This window comes from Vanellus vanellus (genome assembly GCF_965231255.1).
Source record: "Vanellus vanellus genome assembly, chromosome: 2".
Classification (NCBI taxonomy): Eukaryota; Metazoa; Chordata; class Aves; order Charadriiformes; family Charadriidae; genus Vanellus; species Vanellus vanellus.
In genome coordinates, this window is record NC_138906.1 from 113,134,543 (window position 1) to 113,152,960 (window position 18,418).

General features: G+C 38.9%; 1 protein-coding gene across 1 annotated transcript in view; it reads left to right on the forward strand.

Annotated features, from left to right (window-relative positions):
- Window positions 1-18,418, forward strand: part of PIEZO2 (piezo type mechanosensitive ion channel component 2) — a gene marked incomplete at both ends in the record, with an annotated part of 316,577 nt that overhangs the window by 99,759 nt on the left and 198,400 nt on the right. The window contains one exon of the mRNA XM_082499215.1: window positions 16,434-16,559. Coding sequence (XP_082355341.1) covers window positions 16,434-16,559 — 126 coding nt within the window. The remainder of the gene's footprint in view (window positions 1-16,433; window positions 16,560-18,418) is intronic.

An 18,418-nucleotide genomic window follows, 5' to 3' on the forward strand; every position in this document is an offset into this window, starting at 1 on the left:
TGACTTAAATATGTGGGATCATGTCTTGCTGATATGTTGACAATAATTTCATTACAAGATGGCTAGGATATGCTACCATGAGGTGGCTACATAGAAATGTGTTCACATCTGAGCAGACAAGGCTGTAAATAAAAACGTTAATTCCTTCTGGGAGTTGCTTTAAAATGCTTAAAAAAATAAATAAAATTTACTCCTTTTCTGAAGATTCATTACACTTGTCTGGAAAGAGTACAGTTCTCTGTAGCTAAGGAACAGTTGACATACACAAGGAAACGTGGTATAATAATAAAGGAGAATACTGCTTCTCCCTCTGTCCGAGGAGAGCAGAAACCCGGAGAGCTGTTCAACTACTGTCATGGCAGGCTGTCGCGCTCCCAATATTTGTGTTGGGCGTCAGCGGAGGGTCAGGGAATGAAATATCCCCGTTGCACTGCTGGAAACTCAGCTTGTGTCAACAGCGGAGCAGAGCCCGGCTTTCACGGCTGGCACGGGACGACGGGGCGGCCCAGGCTGGTCTGGTCCATCTCCCCCAGTGCTGGGCAATGGGGGCGGCAGGCGGGGGTTGCGCGTCTCTCTGCAGGCGTGCCCGGTGCGGTGGTTTTGCAATGGGGCCAAACTGGGGGTTTATCTAGTTTTTGATGCCCCAACTTTTAGGCGCATGGGAGAGCGTGAACTGGAAGTGATGCTGATGGTGCACGCAGGAGCGTACTCAGGCATACATTATGGAGAGCGCTGTCTATTATACAGAGAGATCAAATGTTGCCGTGGTGGTGTATAAACACAAACATGGTTATATTAGGGTGGTTTGCAAGGCTGCATCGCTTACATGTGGCAAAAAGCCCTGAATGTGCTCCAGAGGTTATCCCCAGCGAATGACCCTGAGACCTTTGTAGCAGCCCTTGCTGTCATCTGTTACACAAACTCCACGCTCGTATGAAAACAGCCAATTTAGTGCTGCTTTAAAGTGTCACTGACACTGCAGAGGATGCTTGCTAATGCTGCGTTGTTGCTGTTCTTTCTCCAACATCCTTTCTCTTTCCGTGATTTCATAACTTTCTATGAAAAATTCCTAGTGAACTGTTATTGATTTGGATGTGCTTTTAAAGGAGGAATATGTGCTGCAACAAAATCAGGCTTTTTTTTTTTTTTTTTTTTTTTTTCTCTGTGAGGAAACTTTGTTATTTGCCGAAGTGGAAATTCTTCACTTAGCTATTTCGAAAAAAATACAAAGAAAATACCTAAGCTTTGGTAAGTTCAAACTAAATAATTGTATTTTTGATTTCTTGAGCTGAACAGTGGCATTTCATCCCTCTTGCCAAGTGTGGTAAAAATTCCTTTAGCAACTTGAATTTCAGCCTGAATTATTAAACGTTGGCAATCAAAAATAGAATCAGACTTCCACTTTTGTGAGCTTTGTGAACATCGCTTCATATTAAATATTTTTAGTATGTTGTAGACTAAGAAAAGGTCTGAATTCGTCTGACTGGAAAATAGCTTAGGCTACTGACTCTGTACTGAATACAGATGTGTTTTATAGCAGGACTATATATTTGTAAGACATATGGCTATTTTTTGTTTTTAACACTGGACTCCAGTGTTTTAGTTAGGATGCTGGAGTATAACGTCAAATACACATTTTTCCCTTCATTATTGGACTTCATAGTTAAATACTTTTTGAATTGTAATAATCCTACAAACAGAAGTATGATTTTTTTTGACACTTCACTCTATCGTACACTAAGTAACACACCATGTTGGAATCGGAATTGCTTCTTCATAAATTACATCGTTCTACTCTAGTCTTACAGACAAGTAGCAAAGTATTCTGTACGAGAAAATAGAAATCAGCAAATTATTTTAAAATAAGACTACATTTTAAAGTGGTTTTGTTACGTATATTAACATGAAAAATAGCCAGATGACACTTACATTGGGTTCTGGTTTTGGTACAGAGATAATGCTGTACAAGGCATAATCTTTCCATTTCCAATGTCCAACATGGCATATGCTGGAACTGTTGAAGCACAAGTGTTTTCTTATAAGGCTGAATCTAGACGACAAAATAGGTCTTCCGTGCTGTTGCCTCTCAGCATGCAGGTGAGGCTATTAACTGTGCTGTGAGCTGAGAAAAGATAGTCTGCTTAGCATATATTTATGTGGCCAGTACGTGTTGTGTACTCCTGTATGTACACAACATGTATGTATCTACATGCATACTGCTAAACTGAAGTATGTCCATGCTTGTCTCCATAATAATTTCAAAAGCAAGCTTTGTTTCTTATTTCATAGCAATATTTTTGAGGTTATCCAAACGTAATGGCGAATCTATATGCAAGTGTACATGTTGTATGTTTCAATTTCTTTCATATTAGAACTGTACTCGTTCTCTCCTAATCATAAAAAGCTTGTATTAATATCTTTCAGGCTATTTTTTATTGCGTTTTTCCAGAATAGTCATAACAATAGTCATGATTATGAGATTATGCTGACTGCAGATTAGGCACTATGCTACTTCAGTGATGTCAGTGACTTAGATGACATTCAGAGATCATACAGCCAAACAAGCGTTTTCTTCTTGTGTTCCGCACTTGAATCTCAGGTATGACATACAAATTAATCCTTCCTCGATCCCTTGTCGTTTTAGAATTGCAGAGACAGGAGAGATATGTATTCTGTGCAGCCAAGCTCAGGCTCTCAGGGACTTTTGAAGACTGTGCCTGAAACCTCTAGTGCCCTTCAGCATTCATCAAAGGACACAACGTGCGGGATTACAGGGCTCTTTGGGGCACTTGGGCAGCTTCAAGCTGAAATTTTACAGTGTCGAAGTCTCTTTGACTGTTGTATAACCTCCTGGGTGATTAAAAACACTTAAGTAGTCTTTAAAGGTATACTTAGCTCCTCTGCCTGCAGAGTCTCGGAGAATGGTAGAGTTAAGTTTTCCAGTCCTTTCTCCAGATCGAGTCTTGCAGCTCACGCTCCATGGTAAAGAACTGAGACTTTACTTTTATTTAGTTGTAAAGAGCATGGGAATACCTTCATCCCTCATATCCTCCACAATCTCCACCCTTTATGCTTCTCAACCTTCCCTTTGCTGTTTGTGTTTTGGTTTTTGTTTGATTTTTTTGTTTGTTTGTTTGTTTTGTCTGGAAAGGCAACATCAGTACTCATTTAAAAATCCAGGCCATGAAAACAGTTCACTATTCTGTTGCACTTCCTTGCTCTGCAGAATGCTAAAACCATACCCTGCGAAATACGGTAGATGGTAGTACATATATTCTGATCCATCATCTTACATACCATCTCCATATTGTTACTCTCTGTATATATGGGCTTTCTTGTTCCCATCTTAGATCCCCTACCACAGGGAAAAGTATTTCAAAGTGCTCAAGCAGCAACACTTTCTAACAAGCATCCACAAGAAGAGGTGTAAAGAGCGTAGTCCTCTATTCCAGTCCCTCGTGCTTCTTGCGAGAGTGGTCTGAGGTTGTTGTCCCACCGGCCCTACTGTTGTCCAGGGGATGATTCCAAATCCTCCTACCAGAAAGGCAGATGTGTGAGAATCCCAGCTGAATCGCAGCGATGTCTCATATACCACTCCAGAGGCCTCTTGGATCCTGAAACGCTGCTTGGACAACAACTGGACTACATGTGTGCTCAGCATAGATGCCAAATTCAGCTTCAGTGTTGAAGCAGTTTTACTACATTTGGCTGTAGGAGCCCCATAATTTTTGCTGTACGTGAAAGAATGAAACTACTGATCCTTTTATGTCTACCCCAGAGGACAAAATGCCAGATATATTAGATCTAGTTGGATGCGAGCGTTACTCGGCCAACGTCTTGCAGTGAATGCTTGGTAATTGGTTATTCTTAATGGAGAAATAGAACTATTTTGAAAAACCTTGATAAAATCCCACAGGGCTATAGAAAAGAACTCAAGTATTTATCATTGAAGATTGCACATACTTTCCTTCATGTAGTTTTTGACGTGCGGATGAAATAAGTTGGTCTCTGACAAACTTGATTCGGTGTTAGGCACTCTTCCTTACTATAGGTTCCAGGTACTAGAATAGATAAATTGTGTTTTGAGAGAATTTATTTATTCAGAAGCAAGCAGATAAAACTTACAGTCTTTATAAAGTGTCTGATGTGACAAAAGAATTTTGAAGGGTATTTCCCGTAGTGGAGATCAGTGGATTTTCCAAGCAAATATCACATGTTTAAAAGGGCATGCATCTCGTAATCTTTATACATTCAGCTGCACCTCTGAGGAAAAAAAAAGGTGATCCCTTCAGTCAGTGAATGCACAGGTTTCCTTTTACCCCCCCTGAGTTCTTGTGGGACAAGTGTATATAAAGGTAAAGTTTAAAAGAAAAATAATCACAGATAAAACAGTGGTCACTGAGCTGACATTGTCCCTTAGGAATGCAATCCAGGGCTTGTCATAACATGCATGCATGGAAACATTAGTTCAGAGCCTCAGCAGAGGTTGAAATAAGAAGTGTGAACGGAAAGGAATAAAACAGAGAATGAAACAGAACAGCGTTGTACTGCTGTATAAAGCCATGATATGTCTGTATTTTGTAGTGGTAGTGGTGCCCTACCCTAAAGGGAATGTAGCAGAACTGGAAAAGCGTTCCGAGAGGGCTGATGGGGATAACTAAAGTACATGCAGCAGTGTCTGAGGGACAGCTAGAGTGTGCTAGGGCTCTAGCTGGGAAAAGATGCAAGTGAAACGCTGCGGGGTTGAGATTTAGAAAATAATGAGTGATGGTGAAAGGATGGATAGTGACCAGTTGTTCTCTTTTTCTCATAATGTGAGAACTGGGAACAAGCAAAAGGATGTTGTTCATACAGTGAGCAGTTGACCTGTGGCTCATCCTGCTGCAGGATGTTGTGTACGTTGGAAATTCGCATGGCTGAGGGTGAGGCTGGGAAAGTTCATGGAGGAGAAATTTACCAAACAGATCTGGTTCAGGCAATCTGAAAAAGATTAGAGGCTTCGAGGGAGTATTAATCTTTTTGTATGCTTCTCTAGACGTCTGCTTATGGCCGCTACTGATTACTGGTGAGAATGGACTTTTGGTTTGTACCAATGTAGATACAGACCTTCCTGGCTTCTTTTATGTTCAGTTTCTAATATTTTAACGGTGGACTGAAGGATGATGGAGATTCCAGGTTACTAGTAATTTCCACTGCGGTTTTTTTTTTTTTTTCTTTTTCCCTTGACATCTCACTCTTTTTAGTTTCCTTTTCACAAGTTTTTGTTTCATCAGAAATTGAATTTTTTCCAGCTGCTTAATAATAATCCTGCAAATTCAGAGGGAAATTTCCCCCCTTCTGGCCTTGGACTTGTTAAATCTGAATAATTATAACATAGTCAGTAAATTTCTTCTTCCCAGATTTGTGTACTAATATGCAACTTCACCTTTTCTTACCTGTGTTCATAGTATCAACCATTCATTTTGTTCACAGAAGCAATTTAAGATTCCAGAGTGATGATACCTGGTATGAATTCTGTCTTTTAGCCTGTGAGTATTTGGACTGCTGCCACCAAAAATGCCTGGCCCATGCTAGGAAGGAAAGGCATCACTGTTTATTCATTACTCAACTACACACTTATCTGAAAGATACCTTACTAGCATGGGCTCGACTTACTGTAATGGTGGCCACCTTTTTCCACTATGCAAAACACAAGATGCCTGTAATTGGGTGAAAATTAACTGTTTGCTTCTCTCTGGTGTTACCGTCCAAAAAATATAACAGGTGTCTTCAAATGGAAATGTGACCATTCATTTATGGTCTTGACCTGTAGGCTTATCAAGGAAACTTGATATGATAAAAATTTTGGAGTTGAAAGTAATGGATTATTTGTGCAAAATTCCTTTTTCTGATCTACCTAGAACATGATAGACAATATTACAGCTGTGTTTTTACATACAGAGAGATTAAGAGGGGAGAACTGTTGTGTATGCACACATGGAATTGATGTAATAGTGGTAATACAGATGTAGTTGTTTTTCTCTGCTTGGTTTGCAGGATGTTCCAGTGAAAACGCTAGTGGTGTCATTAGGAATTCAGCATTTCACTAAGCACCTCTCTTCCTTAGTCTGCAACACTGAGAAATGCTGTGATTTCTTCTCCTGCAGAAATCTCATGTTTCTGCAAGCATAGATGCGTTCCTTGATGTCCAGATTTCACGTATATTTATAGTCTACTGTCGTGGTTTAATCCCAGTAGGCGGTTAAGCACCACGGAGCCACTCGCTCACTTGCCCCTATTGGGATGGGAGAGAAAATCAGAAGGGTAAAAGTGAGAAAACGCATGGGTTGAGATAAAGACAGTTTAATAGGTAGGGCAAAAGCCGTGTGCACAGAAGCAAAGCAAAACAAGGAATTCATTCACCACTTCCCATCGGCAGGCAGGTGTTCAGCCATCTGCAGGAAAGCAGGGCTCCATCATGCATAACAGTTACTTGGGAAGAAAAACGCCATCAATCCGAATGTCCCATCCGTTCTTCTTCTTCCCCCAGCTTTGTATGCTGAGCACGACATCATATGGTATGGAATATCTCTTTGGTCACTTGGGGTCAGCTGTCCTAGCTGTGTCCCCTCTCAACTTTGTTTGCACCCCCAGCCTGCTTGCTGGTGGAGTGGTGTGAGAAGCAGAAGAGGCCTTGACGCTGTGTAAGCACTGCTGAGCAATAACTAAAACATCAGTCTGTTCTCAAAACTTTTCCTCACAAATCCAAAACATAGCCCCATACAAGCTACTATGAAGAAAACTAACGCTATCCCAGCCAAAAGCAGTACATCTACATCCATTTAATTCCACACTTACTAGGAGTATTAGGCAGAATGTAGCAAATAAAATTAATTCTGTCATTAATATGGAAAAAAAAGTATTTTTGTTCTGAACCTGTTGCAATCAAAAGTTCCCATCAGCCAGAGCTGACGTTTGCCAAGATGATGTTTCCTCCATTCCCATGACAGATCATTTCCTGTAAAGCCTTTGACAGAAGTTTGTTCTTCTGAAATATTCACCAGAAGTTTATTGAAAAGTATGTTTGTTGTGTCATCTAAACATCCTTATACATATATTCTGTGGTTTCCATGAAGATTTCTAAGATCTGCTAGGCATGACCATCTTCTACAGTAACTACCTGGAGTCCTCCTCAATGTACGGTCGTTACCTAACTGTCTAATTCTCAGCTGTGTTATAGTTTTCACCGATTTGCCAAGTGTGCAAGTCAGATTTATTGGTCTTTAGTTCTCTGACTTCCTGTAATCTATTGATCTACAGAATGTTATGGAATACACAACATAGTCTCTTGCGAAGTCTGTATTTTAATTTCTTTAGAAAACCACCTAATTTTGGTAAAATTATACTACTAATGTTTAGAGGAAGCTATCTGGGCCTCTACCATTTGCCCACTGGAATAGGTTTTTTGAAAGTAATAATATGTTTTTTTCAGAAGGAAGAAAGTTTCACGTCCGTGTGGCAAAGTAGCATCATAGTACGTTCTTCAAACACGAGGAAACTTTTGAAACCAGATTTCTTCCATAAATAATTTGCTTTTCCATCTTATCTTTCTACTTCCCAAAGGGGTAATGGGTAAAGGGGGAATGAAGCTGTGCCCTTGCATAGGTTACTTCAGCTCTGTGTACAAAGGAGAGCATAATAGTTCAGGTCATTTGCATTTTTGAAATGCAAAGTTGAAGTCGAAACGCCAGTGCAGTTCAGCTCACGGGCTCTTCAGCTGGATCATGAGCTGCATTACGTTGTGCTGGAGATACTAATGCAGACTCTTCATAAAGATGTTAAACTCTTCTGCCTGAGCTGAAGCAACCTCTAGAGCTTCTTGGGAAAGTTTTGCCGAGGGTAGAAATTCACAGCACAGCTTCCACTGCCAGTTCAGTACACGTACTTATGCACACTTACTCTTTTGTGAAAACATCATGGTGTAGGGTTCCGTTTGCCATAGCTGTAGTAGTCTTATTTACACAGCCTTCCACCTTCCCTTCTCACTCTGCCTCACATCAAATTTGTTTGCTGCCTATGAACATATGTGGGTAGGTATTGAAGGGAGAAAATTATTTACCTCCTAGTGAGTACAGATTTTTTAAAAATGTGTTTCAGCTCTGTAGCACATGACCTGCTGTCACGTGCTCCCGTGATTTGGGAGTTGTTTGGACTCTCTGTTGTTGAAGGAGCTTAGTACTGGGTAGAGTTACCTGCTCTTTATGACCGTGACAGAGGAATGAAGTGAGTAAGTTGCAAGCACCGCTTCTAACAGATAATAATGGCTGAATTAATTTGAATTCAAAATAAATATCATCTGTTAGCAAACAGGGAGAGTCTGGTTCCTCAAGGGAAGTAACTGGAACTCTGTATTAAAAGCCTCAGATCCTCTTGTGAAAGAACAGCTCTGGCTTAAAACTGCTGAGCGTTCGTATGCGCTAGTGTCTGAGATGCTATTTATTTCCTGTATTTAGCTTGGTACGGTCACCTGTCAAATTAAGAAGCAGACATCAAGTAGCTGTTGTTTGCTCTGAAAGCTTATGAGTATCATCTGGGAAAAAAATGAATGGTTAAGTTCTGAGTCTTGTCTGACAAAATATTTTGTTAACAAAATGGGTAAATTGCCTGTGTAAATTTGCGAGTCAGAGATTATGACTAGCTTGAACGATGGTATTGTCTATTGATGCAGAGGATACAGCTCCGTTCTAGTAGTATTCTGGGCACGAAAACTTCTAGGAAAAACAGGAAATCCTGCAAGAAGCTGGAGCAAGTAGGCATTTATTATCCTATGCAGCACTTTTTATGTTTTCATTTCTAAATCTTTTTTTTTTTTTTATTTTAATTACACGTAACATTTTTGACTGTGTTTACCCAAGTCTGGTTGGCATTCCTGCAATATAAGTGTCTATCTCTAAACTGTCTTTTTTTTCCTTCTTAGGGCTCTGTAGTGTTTTTAAAAAAGGCTGAAACAGAAAGACAAATGTAAGGAAGCACATAAGCATATGCAAGAGTATAAAGGAACCTGCCTTTTACGTGCAGATACACAGCTTGGAACAATGTGTCTTATTTTGCTTAAAAAGTAATGTAAAATTTTTAGGTAATTAGGTATGTTGTGATAAACTTACAAATTCTTGTGGTTTTATCATCTAAGAAATAATATATTTTGAAATGCGAAGGAATACATTACAGTACAAAAAGTTGCTTGGAATCAAAGAATCATGCCTTTTTTGTAAATTTATTAGAATTTATTTCTGTTGGGCACAGTTGTAGATTGTGACATTTGGCTACATACAGGAATAACGGGCACGTTCAGGAAAGCATGGACAAAACTGTTCAAAGAGTGGGAAACTTTTGTTGGAAATTCTGAATCTGAAATCTTGAGCTTCTCTGGTCTGGGTTTCACTGTGGCTGCTTGAGCACATAGCTTTAAAGCTAGCTAAAAATAATAGCATGAAATCTTGAGCTGTAGTTTGTGGATACGCATGTTAAGGCTTGGGCCTGGGCAGGTACAGAATAGACCATGGCATTAGTTAGTTGCTCTCTGTTTTTGACTTGCTGCTGGAAATCCAGAGAGTGAAACAAGTGGTTTTGTATTTTTGCAGTGGTGATGTCTGTGCATTGTTTAAGGTTCTAGTAAGCTCAAATCCTCTGGGTAAAAGATGATGAAATAGAAGATACTCTTTGGGGGGAAAAAAAATAATGCATTTTCTATTAAGCTAAATGTAAATGTACCGATAACTATTCTTACTCTGCAGTGGAAGGATGGCAGCACTTTCAAGAAAGGAGGAAGTAAGTTTTTTTTTTTTTTATTTTGGGTAGAAAATGATAGCACTTTCTTTTTTAACTATTAAAATAATTCCTAGCAGCTTCAGGATGATTTAAGCATTATCTTTTTTGAGTCTACTTAAGATGTATATGTAAGACAGTGAATAGCAGCTGATATGCGGTTACTTTACTTAGTGGATCAATGGCTTGCCGTTGCACAAGATACACTGTACAAGGCACACCATTATCAAATTTTATTCTTGGTATAGTCCTTCCAAATGGTTGCCTTCCTCTCGCCCTATTCATGCCTTTGTCCCATTGAATTTCAGCATTCAAGCAGCCAAACCTCTAAGCGTAGCTGTGCGTGTAGAGGTACTACAGATATTTTACCTCTAGGAAAGATTGTTTAATAAGAGATATAACTAGAACTAGCAAACATTTAGCATCGTTCTTACAGAACCTGAAACTGGAGGGCACTGTCTCTCTGTGCCTCCAAAAGTGCACAAGGAAGAGAAGAGTTGGAAAATACTGAGATTATGCCTACCCTGCACATCTGGACATAAGTACATGGTAACTTTAAAGGAGAAATCGAGAAAATTAGCCTCTGCAGAGCACTGATGTTAACAGTGGATGGTGTAGAGGTATCTGAAAGGGTTTGACTTCCACTGACTTGCAAGCTGTGTGCTTTAAGGCTGGATCCCATCGAGTATCGATACCCTAGCAGCGTAGCAGTCAGTCTTACTTTATGAACCTTTTATACAACTTTGAGAGCCCTTCAGTCCCTGTTCATGTGCTCAAAGATACGCGTGTGCTTAAGTGCTTTCTGGGATAGAGCTAAATTGCTTTGTGCCTTGCGAGTTTAACCCTGTAGTCATCACTGAAAATCTCCAGCTCAATTTAGAACGCGTATTTGAACCCATTCCTCATCTTCCACGGTTGTCGGGTGGTGTCCTGCTGTGTTAAGTGTCAATTAGTGTACAATAGTACTGATCAATTCAGGAAAAGGGACTGGCCCATTTTCTTCAGTGTTGCTGACTGTCCGTACTGAAATACAAGGTTTTCCTGTCGAATGGAAGAGGGGTATATCAGTGTTTATTTCATGCATATAAACTTTCATCTGTGTTTATATTTAAATTTATGAATCTATGTTTGACGCTTGTGGCCAAAGTGGCAGATTGTCGTGCCAGACTCAATGATGACATTTTTCTGATGATTAGCCGGAACTAACTCTATTTTTTATCACCTTTGAAACTTTGGCAGATGCCAACTTCAAAGCAGAATTCTTTTCATGCATTTATCTCACTGAGTTATGGTATCTTGAGGCACTTAAAACATAGCTGACCAAAGGTGGTATTCCTTTTATTTGGGAAATTATGATGTCTTGATTTTTTTTTTCTTACAGATCATATGACGCCTAAACTTCCAGATTTTTCCGAAGGACAGATATTATAAGTAAATGTTTTCTTAACTTCCCACCCCCAGGTGCCCCAATCTACAGTATAGATGATATTGACAGACTCCTATTTGGAACCGTGGAGTGGGGGATTAAAGTCTTGGGACCCTGGTGGCAGCTAGGTTCTGAGGTGATGCTAGGTTTCCTGATGGGAAACAAAGAATTTAAGATTTTAAGATTTCTAGCTGAAACAAATTCTGTGGGACTGACCCGGTCTGTGCTGCAGAGGTTTACTGCGGCCAAGCCTCGTTCCCAGAGCTCTTTAGTTTTATGTTTGTCACTTACTGATGAAGAGGTTTATTAAAAAATAAATCCTGAATTGCTGTAATAGAGTATCTTTATTAACTGAAGTGTCACTAGTTCAGGAGATAAATGAACATTAATATTTATCACTCACTGCATGCTATCAGCCTATGTGAAAAATGACTTGTGCTTTGGTGTTTCATCTGCTGTGATCTGAATTAAAACTGTTGTGTAAAAAAATTCCCAAGCAAAACTGTTGAAGTAGAATTGAAAGTGTTGCAGCAGTTTGGGGTACAATGTATGGCTGAAGTGATGTTAGAACTATCCAAAACTCAACTGACTTCAGAAAATGCAACACGAAGGTCACGTGTAAAAAAGATCCCAGTGGAAAGTAATGAAAGCTTCAAATAAGACACTTAAACACTCTTTAGGTGAAACCATGCATCATACATATGATCCTGATGAAGGAATTACACTGTTGGAATAGTAAAAGGTCTTACATTAATTTTTAGAATCTGTTATTTTCCTCCTCTATTTTCCCAATCCTGATATCATTATGGCATGCACAGTGGATACTGACTCTTTGAACTTATCACCTTCTGCATGTAGATGCTTAGTACTGCTTACTAAAAAATCAGCAGTATTATTAACTTTGTTAGAGACCCAACCAATGCTTTGTTCTGCCTCATCCAAAAGATCAGAAAGAGAAAAAAAAAATTCTGTGGAATACAAATTCATCTGGCAAGCAACTGAAAATATGATATAGTATGATATGTTATAACATAATATGATAGGCTCTTTACAGTAGTCTAAGGCTCTTGGACAGATTATATTGTAAAAGCACATGTATGTCATTTTAAAGCCAGTCTCAGTGACAACTGGCCATTCAGTTATTCGATGTTTTATTAGCACACTGTTTTGGAAGAAGCTCTTATGAAGTTCCAGGTGTACAAAAAAATGGAATTCTGTCATACTCTGTTGGTTTAGGGAAAGGGGTAGCAGAAAAGATCACAGGACTGCCTGTCTAAACAGGAATGTACTGTTTTTCTGCATTGGAAACGATGCGAGCAGCAGGCTCCACCTTTGCATACAATCATGGTGTAGGCAGTCAAGAGGTGCATGGGTTGGCTGAAGGCAGCAGTCCTGGTCGGACACATTCAAATAGTTAGTTGTACTGAGGTTACATGCCTGTGGCTGGGAGGGACATGCCATCACTAATCCGGCTCTTGGCTGCATTACCTTTGAAAAATAAGAAATGGATTCTTCTGCCATGTGTGAAAAGCTTTTGGCCCTCTTGAGTCTAGTTTAGGGTTGCAGCTGGGCTGGAGAGAAAGAGGGTAATGAAGCTGTTGCATCCTCACCAGCTTCCTGCAGGCTTAATCGGAGGGGAGAAAGCCCTTTCCCAGGAGCCTTCTGGAGGGACAAGGAGGCTGGAGCAACCTCCGTGTGTGTTTCCAAGACACACTGGGGTATGTTTCTAAAGCCACGTGCCAGGTTTTGGTCCCACTGGGTGCCATTAGGAATGACACACTGTACCTGAAAGCAAACCCACTCTTCTTAGTCTTTCAGGCCAGTTCTGAGGCATCTGCTCTCTCCTTTCCATCCACCAAGGTTTGCTGAAACTGGTGGCACCACACTGGTGTGAGTAAAGTCAGAACCCAGTGCTTATTCTACCAACCCAGGTGTTTTACCAGAAGATTTTTCTTACTTTGATCTTGGTGGACATACAGGAGTTTATACATCTAAGACAAAAATGAAGGAATCAGTGTTGTGATTTCTGGTGGGACTGGGGTGATGTTCTCTCGTGTGTCTGTTCTGTCCACGCAGCTTTCTGAACAATATGTATTTTCTTCTCTGTGGGACAGTCAGCTTCCATTCATGTCCCCAAGGACTTTCACGTTAGAGCAACAGAACAGTTCAAGTATGTTTTAGCAAAAGGATTGTAATTGTGAGTGAATTAAAATAAATAAAAATGAAAGAAGGATGACAAGAATCTTTCTCCCTCATTGTAAGGAGCTCTGTTTTATTTCAGGTGTTTAATTTCAGCCATCTCTTTTCTCACCATCTCAGTTCTGTACACATACAGTTAATTTTTTCTTTGTGTAGTTTAGAAATAAGTTTCCAGCAGAAAGAAAAAAAAATGTAAGTAAAAACACAGTCACATGGGTTTATGCAAACCCCACTATAAATTGAAACTCATCCCTTATCCAAATCTGTCACGTCTTCCTTGGCATAAATTATGTATCCAGTAATTCACTGATGTTTAGCACTCCCATTTCTCCCAAGTCGTTGATGTCTCTCCAAAACTTTTTGAAATCAGGGGCATAGTATTTCTTACTTTTCTCCAAATACTTCTTGTGTCTAGTTTGTGCTGGCACAGCTGAATGCGGTGCAGGCAAAGGGCTCCTGCTCGGTAGGATCTGATGGTGGTCCTGTCCCACCAATGCCCGTGAAAGAAGCAGCCCTACGTAAATGCTAGAACCTGCACTGAACACGTCTAGGTGCCTTCCAGCTGTGTATTTCCCCTGCCATATTTACCAGTACACCGAGACGCTATTTATTATCACAGGTGTTAATAGTCCTTTAAAATTTTCCCTAGCTTCATGCTGAAGGAGATCTTTTTTCAGCATTTCAGCATTTCAAAAATACATTTTCAACATTTTCTACAGTTCCTAAAAGGAAGATGATTGCAAAAGTTAAGGCTTTGTTAAAGAAATGCTGTATTCAATCTACAATTCAAATACATTTGCTTTCAAGCTTTAAAAAATGAAGTCTAAAATTGAGATATATTTTGGAGAGAAATAGTATTTGAAATACTGCAAGATTTACCCAAGATTTTAAATAGTCTTATTTCTTTATGTGAAAACATTTTGGGAAATGAATGTGCGTTGGCTAATTGTATTGCAATTTTTTTTTCCTTTGAAGGCTGGCTGAAATAATTCTATCAAAAAACTTCCCAATCCACTTCTGTATGAAAATTTCAGTGCTTGATATCTATTGAATTTTTAAATCACAAGTGCCGATGAGTGTTTGTGACTCAGAACTTCAGAAATCACCAGACTGTCTTTAAAATCTGTACATTTTAACACAGCCATTAAGTCCATGGAGTTTGTGCTGTCAAACTGGTTGTCTCCAGCTTTGAGATACGTAATTTTTAGTGTATTCTGAATATGCAGCTCTCGTAATACCATGAGCATGGGATTTGGTAATGCAGGAACAAACCACCAAATATTGAAACTTGCCAAAAAATTGTAAAAGCTAGCAGTCCTTGGAGTGCATTACATATAACATCATATGTAACAAATGATTTAGTAACATGTAGCTTGTCGTATATTCATTCTTCTAGTGATTTTGAAAATATGAGTTATTTTGTAATTTATGATTTTACAGTGCTTAGAAGTTGTTGTCCTAAGCCAGGACACCAGGCCAGCTTCTGTAGAAGAGAAATGAAAAATTACCTCTAATCCAAAGAATTTAAAATCTTTTTTTTCTTTTTTTTAAAGACTAGTGAATAGGTCATACCAAGCACGTATGTAGGGAATGCGTCTTCCTTTTCAGATCACAGAAATTCATTCGTAGGCTCTCTCTTGCCATTTTTCATTTTGTTTGAATTGTTTTATCTTTCTATTTACAAAAAACAATAGCGAAGTTCATTATAGGTATTTTGTATTCCAAATTTGCAGTCAAGATAGTGATCATATAAGAAAAGTTTTGAGTCTAATGGAGTGAAATATTCTATAACTTTTTCTAAAATTGTTGAATCATGTTTATCTGCTTCTCTGCTTTATAAACTACCATTTGGGCCATCAATGACATGCTTGAATGATAATATGTAGAAAGCAAAAAGTTGTTTTCCTGGCTAGATACAGAATATGAACCGTCGTCTTCTTTCTAGTAGTTGCTCAAAACAGACACGTGCAGGATAAGTATGAACAAAACAGGCTGCATGCAGAGTGAACATTTCCCAGGTATTCTCTGCTAGTTCTGCCCTCCATAGCCTTGGCTTTATTTGTAACCTTGGGTAAGAATTCCAGCAGTGCTGTTCTTTAACCTGTAAATTAAAAAAATGCCCCTCAAATGCATGAAGCAGGTGGTGTAAAATGTAGGTATAAAATACTTTGGAAATAGAATTTTTACTGCAGATAGGTCAGGTAGGTTCTTTTATCAGCAATACAACTTAGTCTTGAAGATGCATATTTTCTGAAATACTAATGGTTTACTTTATTTATTCATACCTTGCAAGTTTGGCTGCCTGTGATTAAGCTGAGTGTTTCCTAGAGGATTTATAAGGCATTTTCTAAGTCTTCGTCAAACATTTTATATTGGCTTTTGGCTATTGATATCCCATAAATCATAGAGGAACTATGACCGAGTGTATCTGGCACAGGATTCTTCAGTGTGTACTGAAAATGATTTCCAGAAACTTCTAAAGGAAGCGGAAGAGGGCGGTCTGCACAAAGCAAAGCATTCATTTGAAAGTATGTCTCTACTACTGAGCCAAACTGAGGTTTTAGTGTTGTTATCCCCCCTCCCATGTAATTTGTTTTGGAAAGACTAGATTAACAGGTTTTTATTTTGTCAAGATTGGAAGAATCATCCATACTTTGTCTTTGTACCAGGTAACGTGGTGGTAAGCCTCGTGATGTTATTATTGATGTAAAATTGCTATCAGGACACTTGAGAAATGGTTGTTGGGTTTTTTTTAATCCAAAAAGTAAAAGGAAATATCATTAGCAACAATCATTAGGTTTTGTGATTAAAGGGTACTCAAAGGCACTGTAATTTAAGTATATTTTTTTCTAGGATGTTGTCTCTTAAGGGGCAACCATGAGTAACATGGAACTGACTTGTAGAAATATCCTTGCTTGGGATATTTTTACTGATTTTATAGCGAAAACCTTTAAGCAATGTTTAGAAATTCACCAACTATATCTATGTATATTTTGTCTTTTAGGGCATACAGGACGATTATTAAAATCTCTGTGTTTCACCAGTCTATCATTTCTGCTGCTGCACATCATCTTTCAGATTACAATAAACAGTCTTGAAGCTGGAAAAACTATTGAACCTGGTTTTAACTGTGAGTAAAACCTTTTAGTTTTTATTAGCATTTTAAATGTCCAAATGCTTCAGTGGTCGAAAGGTGAAGCGTTGATGAGAAGGCACTTAGCATTGTGCCCCTGTGGGTCTGCTTCTGTTTCCCAGCTTGTAGCCTTAAGAATTACTGTTAGTAGGGCAAGAAGACTAGATAAGTTTAAGAAATGAGAGAAGTGTATTTAACTATTTTGTTCCCACCAGAGATGCGTTTTCTGTGGGTTTAACACTGACTGTTGCATGTCTTCACCTTTTAGGCTTTCTCAAAATTCCCTGAGAACCTGAGGTGACTACACGTTTGTGTTATTAGATCATAACTCAATATATTAAGCATAAAATGAGATATAGTAATGAAAGCCCCTCTACCCATATATTAAGCCTGTGTCTGATGGAACTCTCTTAAGTTGTTAATTTAATTTAAGTTTAAATCTAGACCCCAAGGTTTATGTTTCTAAAGAGTATTTGTCTCTCTCTTGCCTGTCTTGTATGGGAAGAAGGATTTTCCATTTTTATTTATGTGTAAACACTACTTAAAAATATATTGCATGACATTTTGTATCTTCCTCTCTCAGGAAATGTTCTTCAATAATTCAGAAGCAAACATTCTTTATTGTGCAGAAGTTAATTAAAATATCTATCCAGTGATTTGGATATGTAACCTCCAGGTAGAAACTATTTGTACTTGTCTTACAATGCTTACGTTTAACATTTAAACCTGTCAACTTACATTTGATAAATGTCCATTTAATTTATCACAGAGTATGCTGCTGCCACTTGAGTAAACAGTTGTACTACAATTCAACACAAGAAACCCTATGTGAAGTAAAGCATTTGACTTAAAGTAACAAAATCCTCAGGAAACTCGGAGCGAGCATTACCGTTTCACCTTTAACTCAAACCATTTCTTAAAGTAAAAGGCATAATAGTGTTTATGAAATATCAGTTTTAACTGCAATTTCTTGGGCTTGTTTGTTCAAATCAGACCTTCAGAGTCTAAAAATATGTTTTCTTTTTTTCAAAAATGTATACTACTGATTGAGTGAACTGGATTAGTTGCTTTCTTGTATCTCTTTAACATTCTTATCACTAAAAATACATTATTTTTCCTCAAATTGGAGTCATTGTATCAGCTAGACACTGTTTGTATGAGTAGAGAGTTCCTAACTGTCCAAGACACAGATGAAACCACTGGCTTTTTCGTCTCCCTGTGGTGGGAACTGGGATCTACAGTAGGAACTGATTAAAAGAATTACTTCATCCTGAAGAGTCCACTCCTGAAGAAACAGACAGAATGTACCATTTCTGCCTGTTTATTAACACTTGCTGAGTGCAATAGCCTCTATTCTAGCCGCCATTAATAATTATTTTCTTACATGGGGCCCCACAGGACAACGGGTATGGCTGTAGCAGTGCATTAAATGTGCCTCAGATTGCTCTCTGACACTGAGGTCAGTTGATATGAGACGATCCACATCCTCACCATTAAGCTCTCTTTGCCTTCTGGGTGCAAAGGGTGGCTTGAAGTTGCCTGTTGGAAGTGGTATTTGTCCCGCAGGAACTCCCAAACTGTGCTTGACTGGTTTGGGAGAGAAGTTGGCTGGCCAAAGTTGTTTTGAGATTGTTTTAGCTGTTTAGCAATATGAAAAAATCAGCTGTTGAATTTCAGTGCCTGAATATGCTTGTGGAGTAAACTGGCACCATTTAGATTACTGGTATGGCTATAGTCGGTGAGCTTCAGGTGAGACTAATGAAGAGGGAAACGTGATACTGGCATTATGGATGCTGGATCCCAGGGTGCTGAAGGAGAAGTTAAAGAAGGTATAAAGACTGTTGTGAATGAAGGGG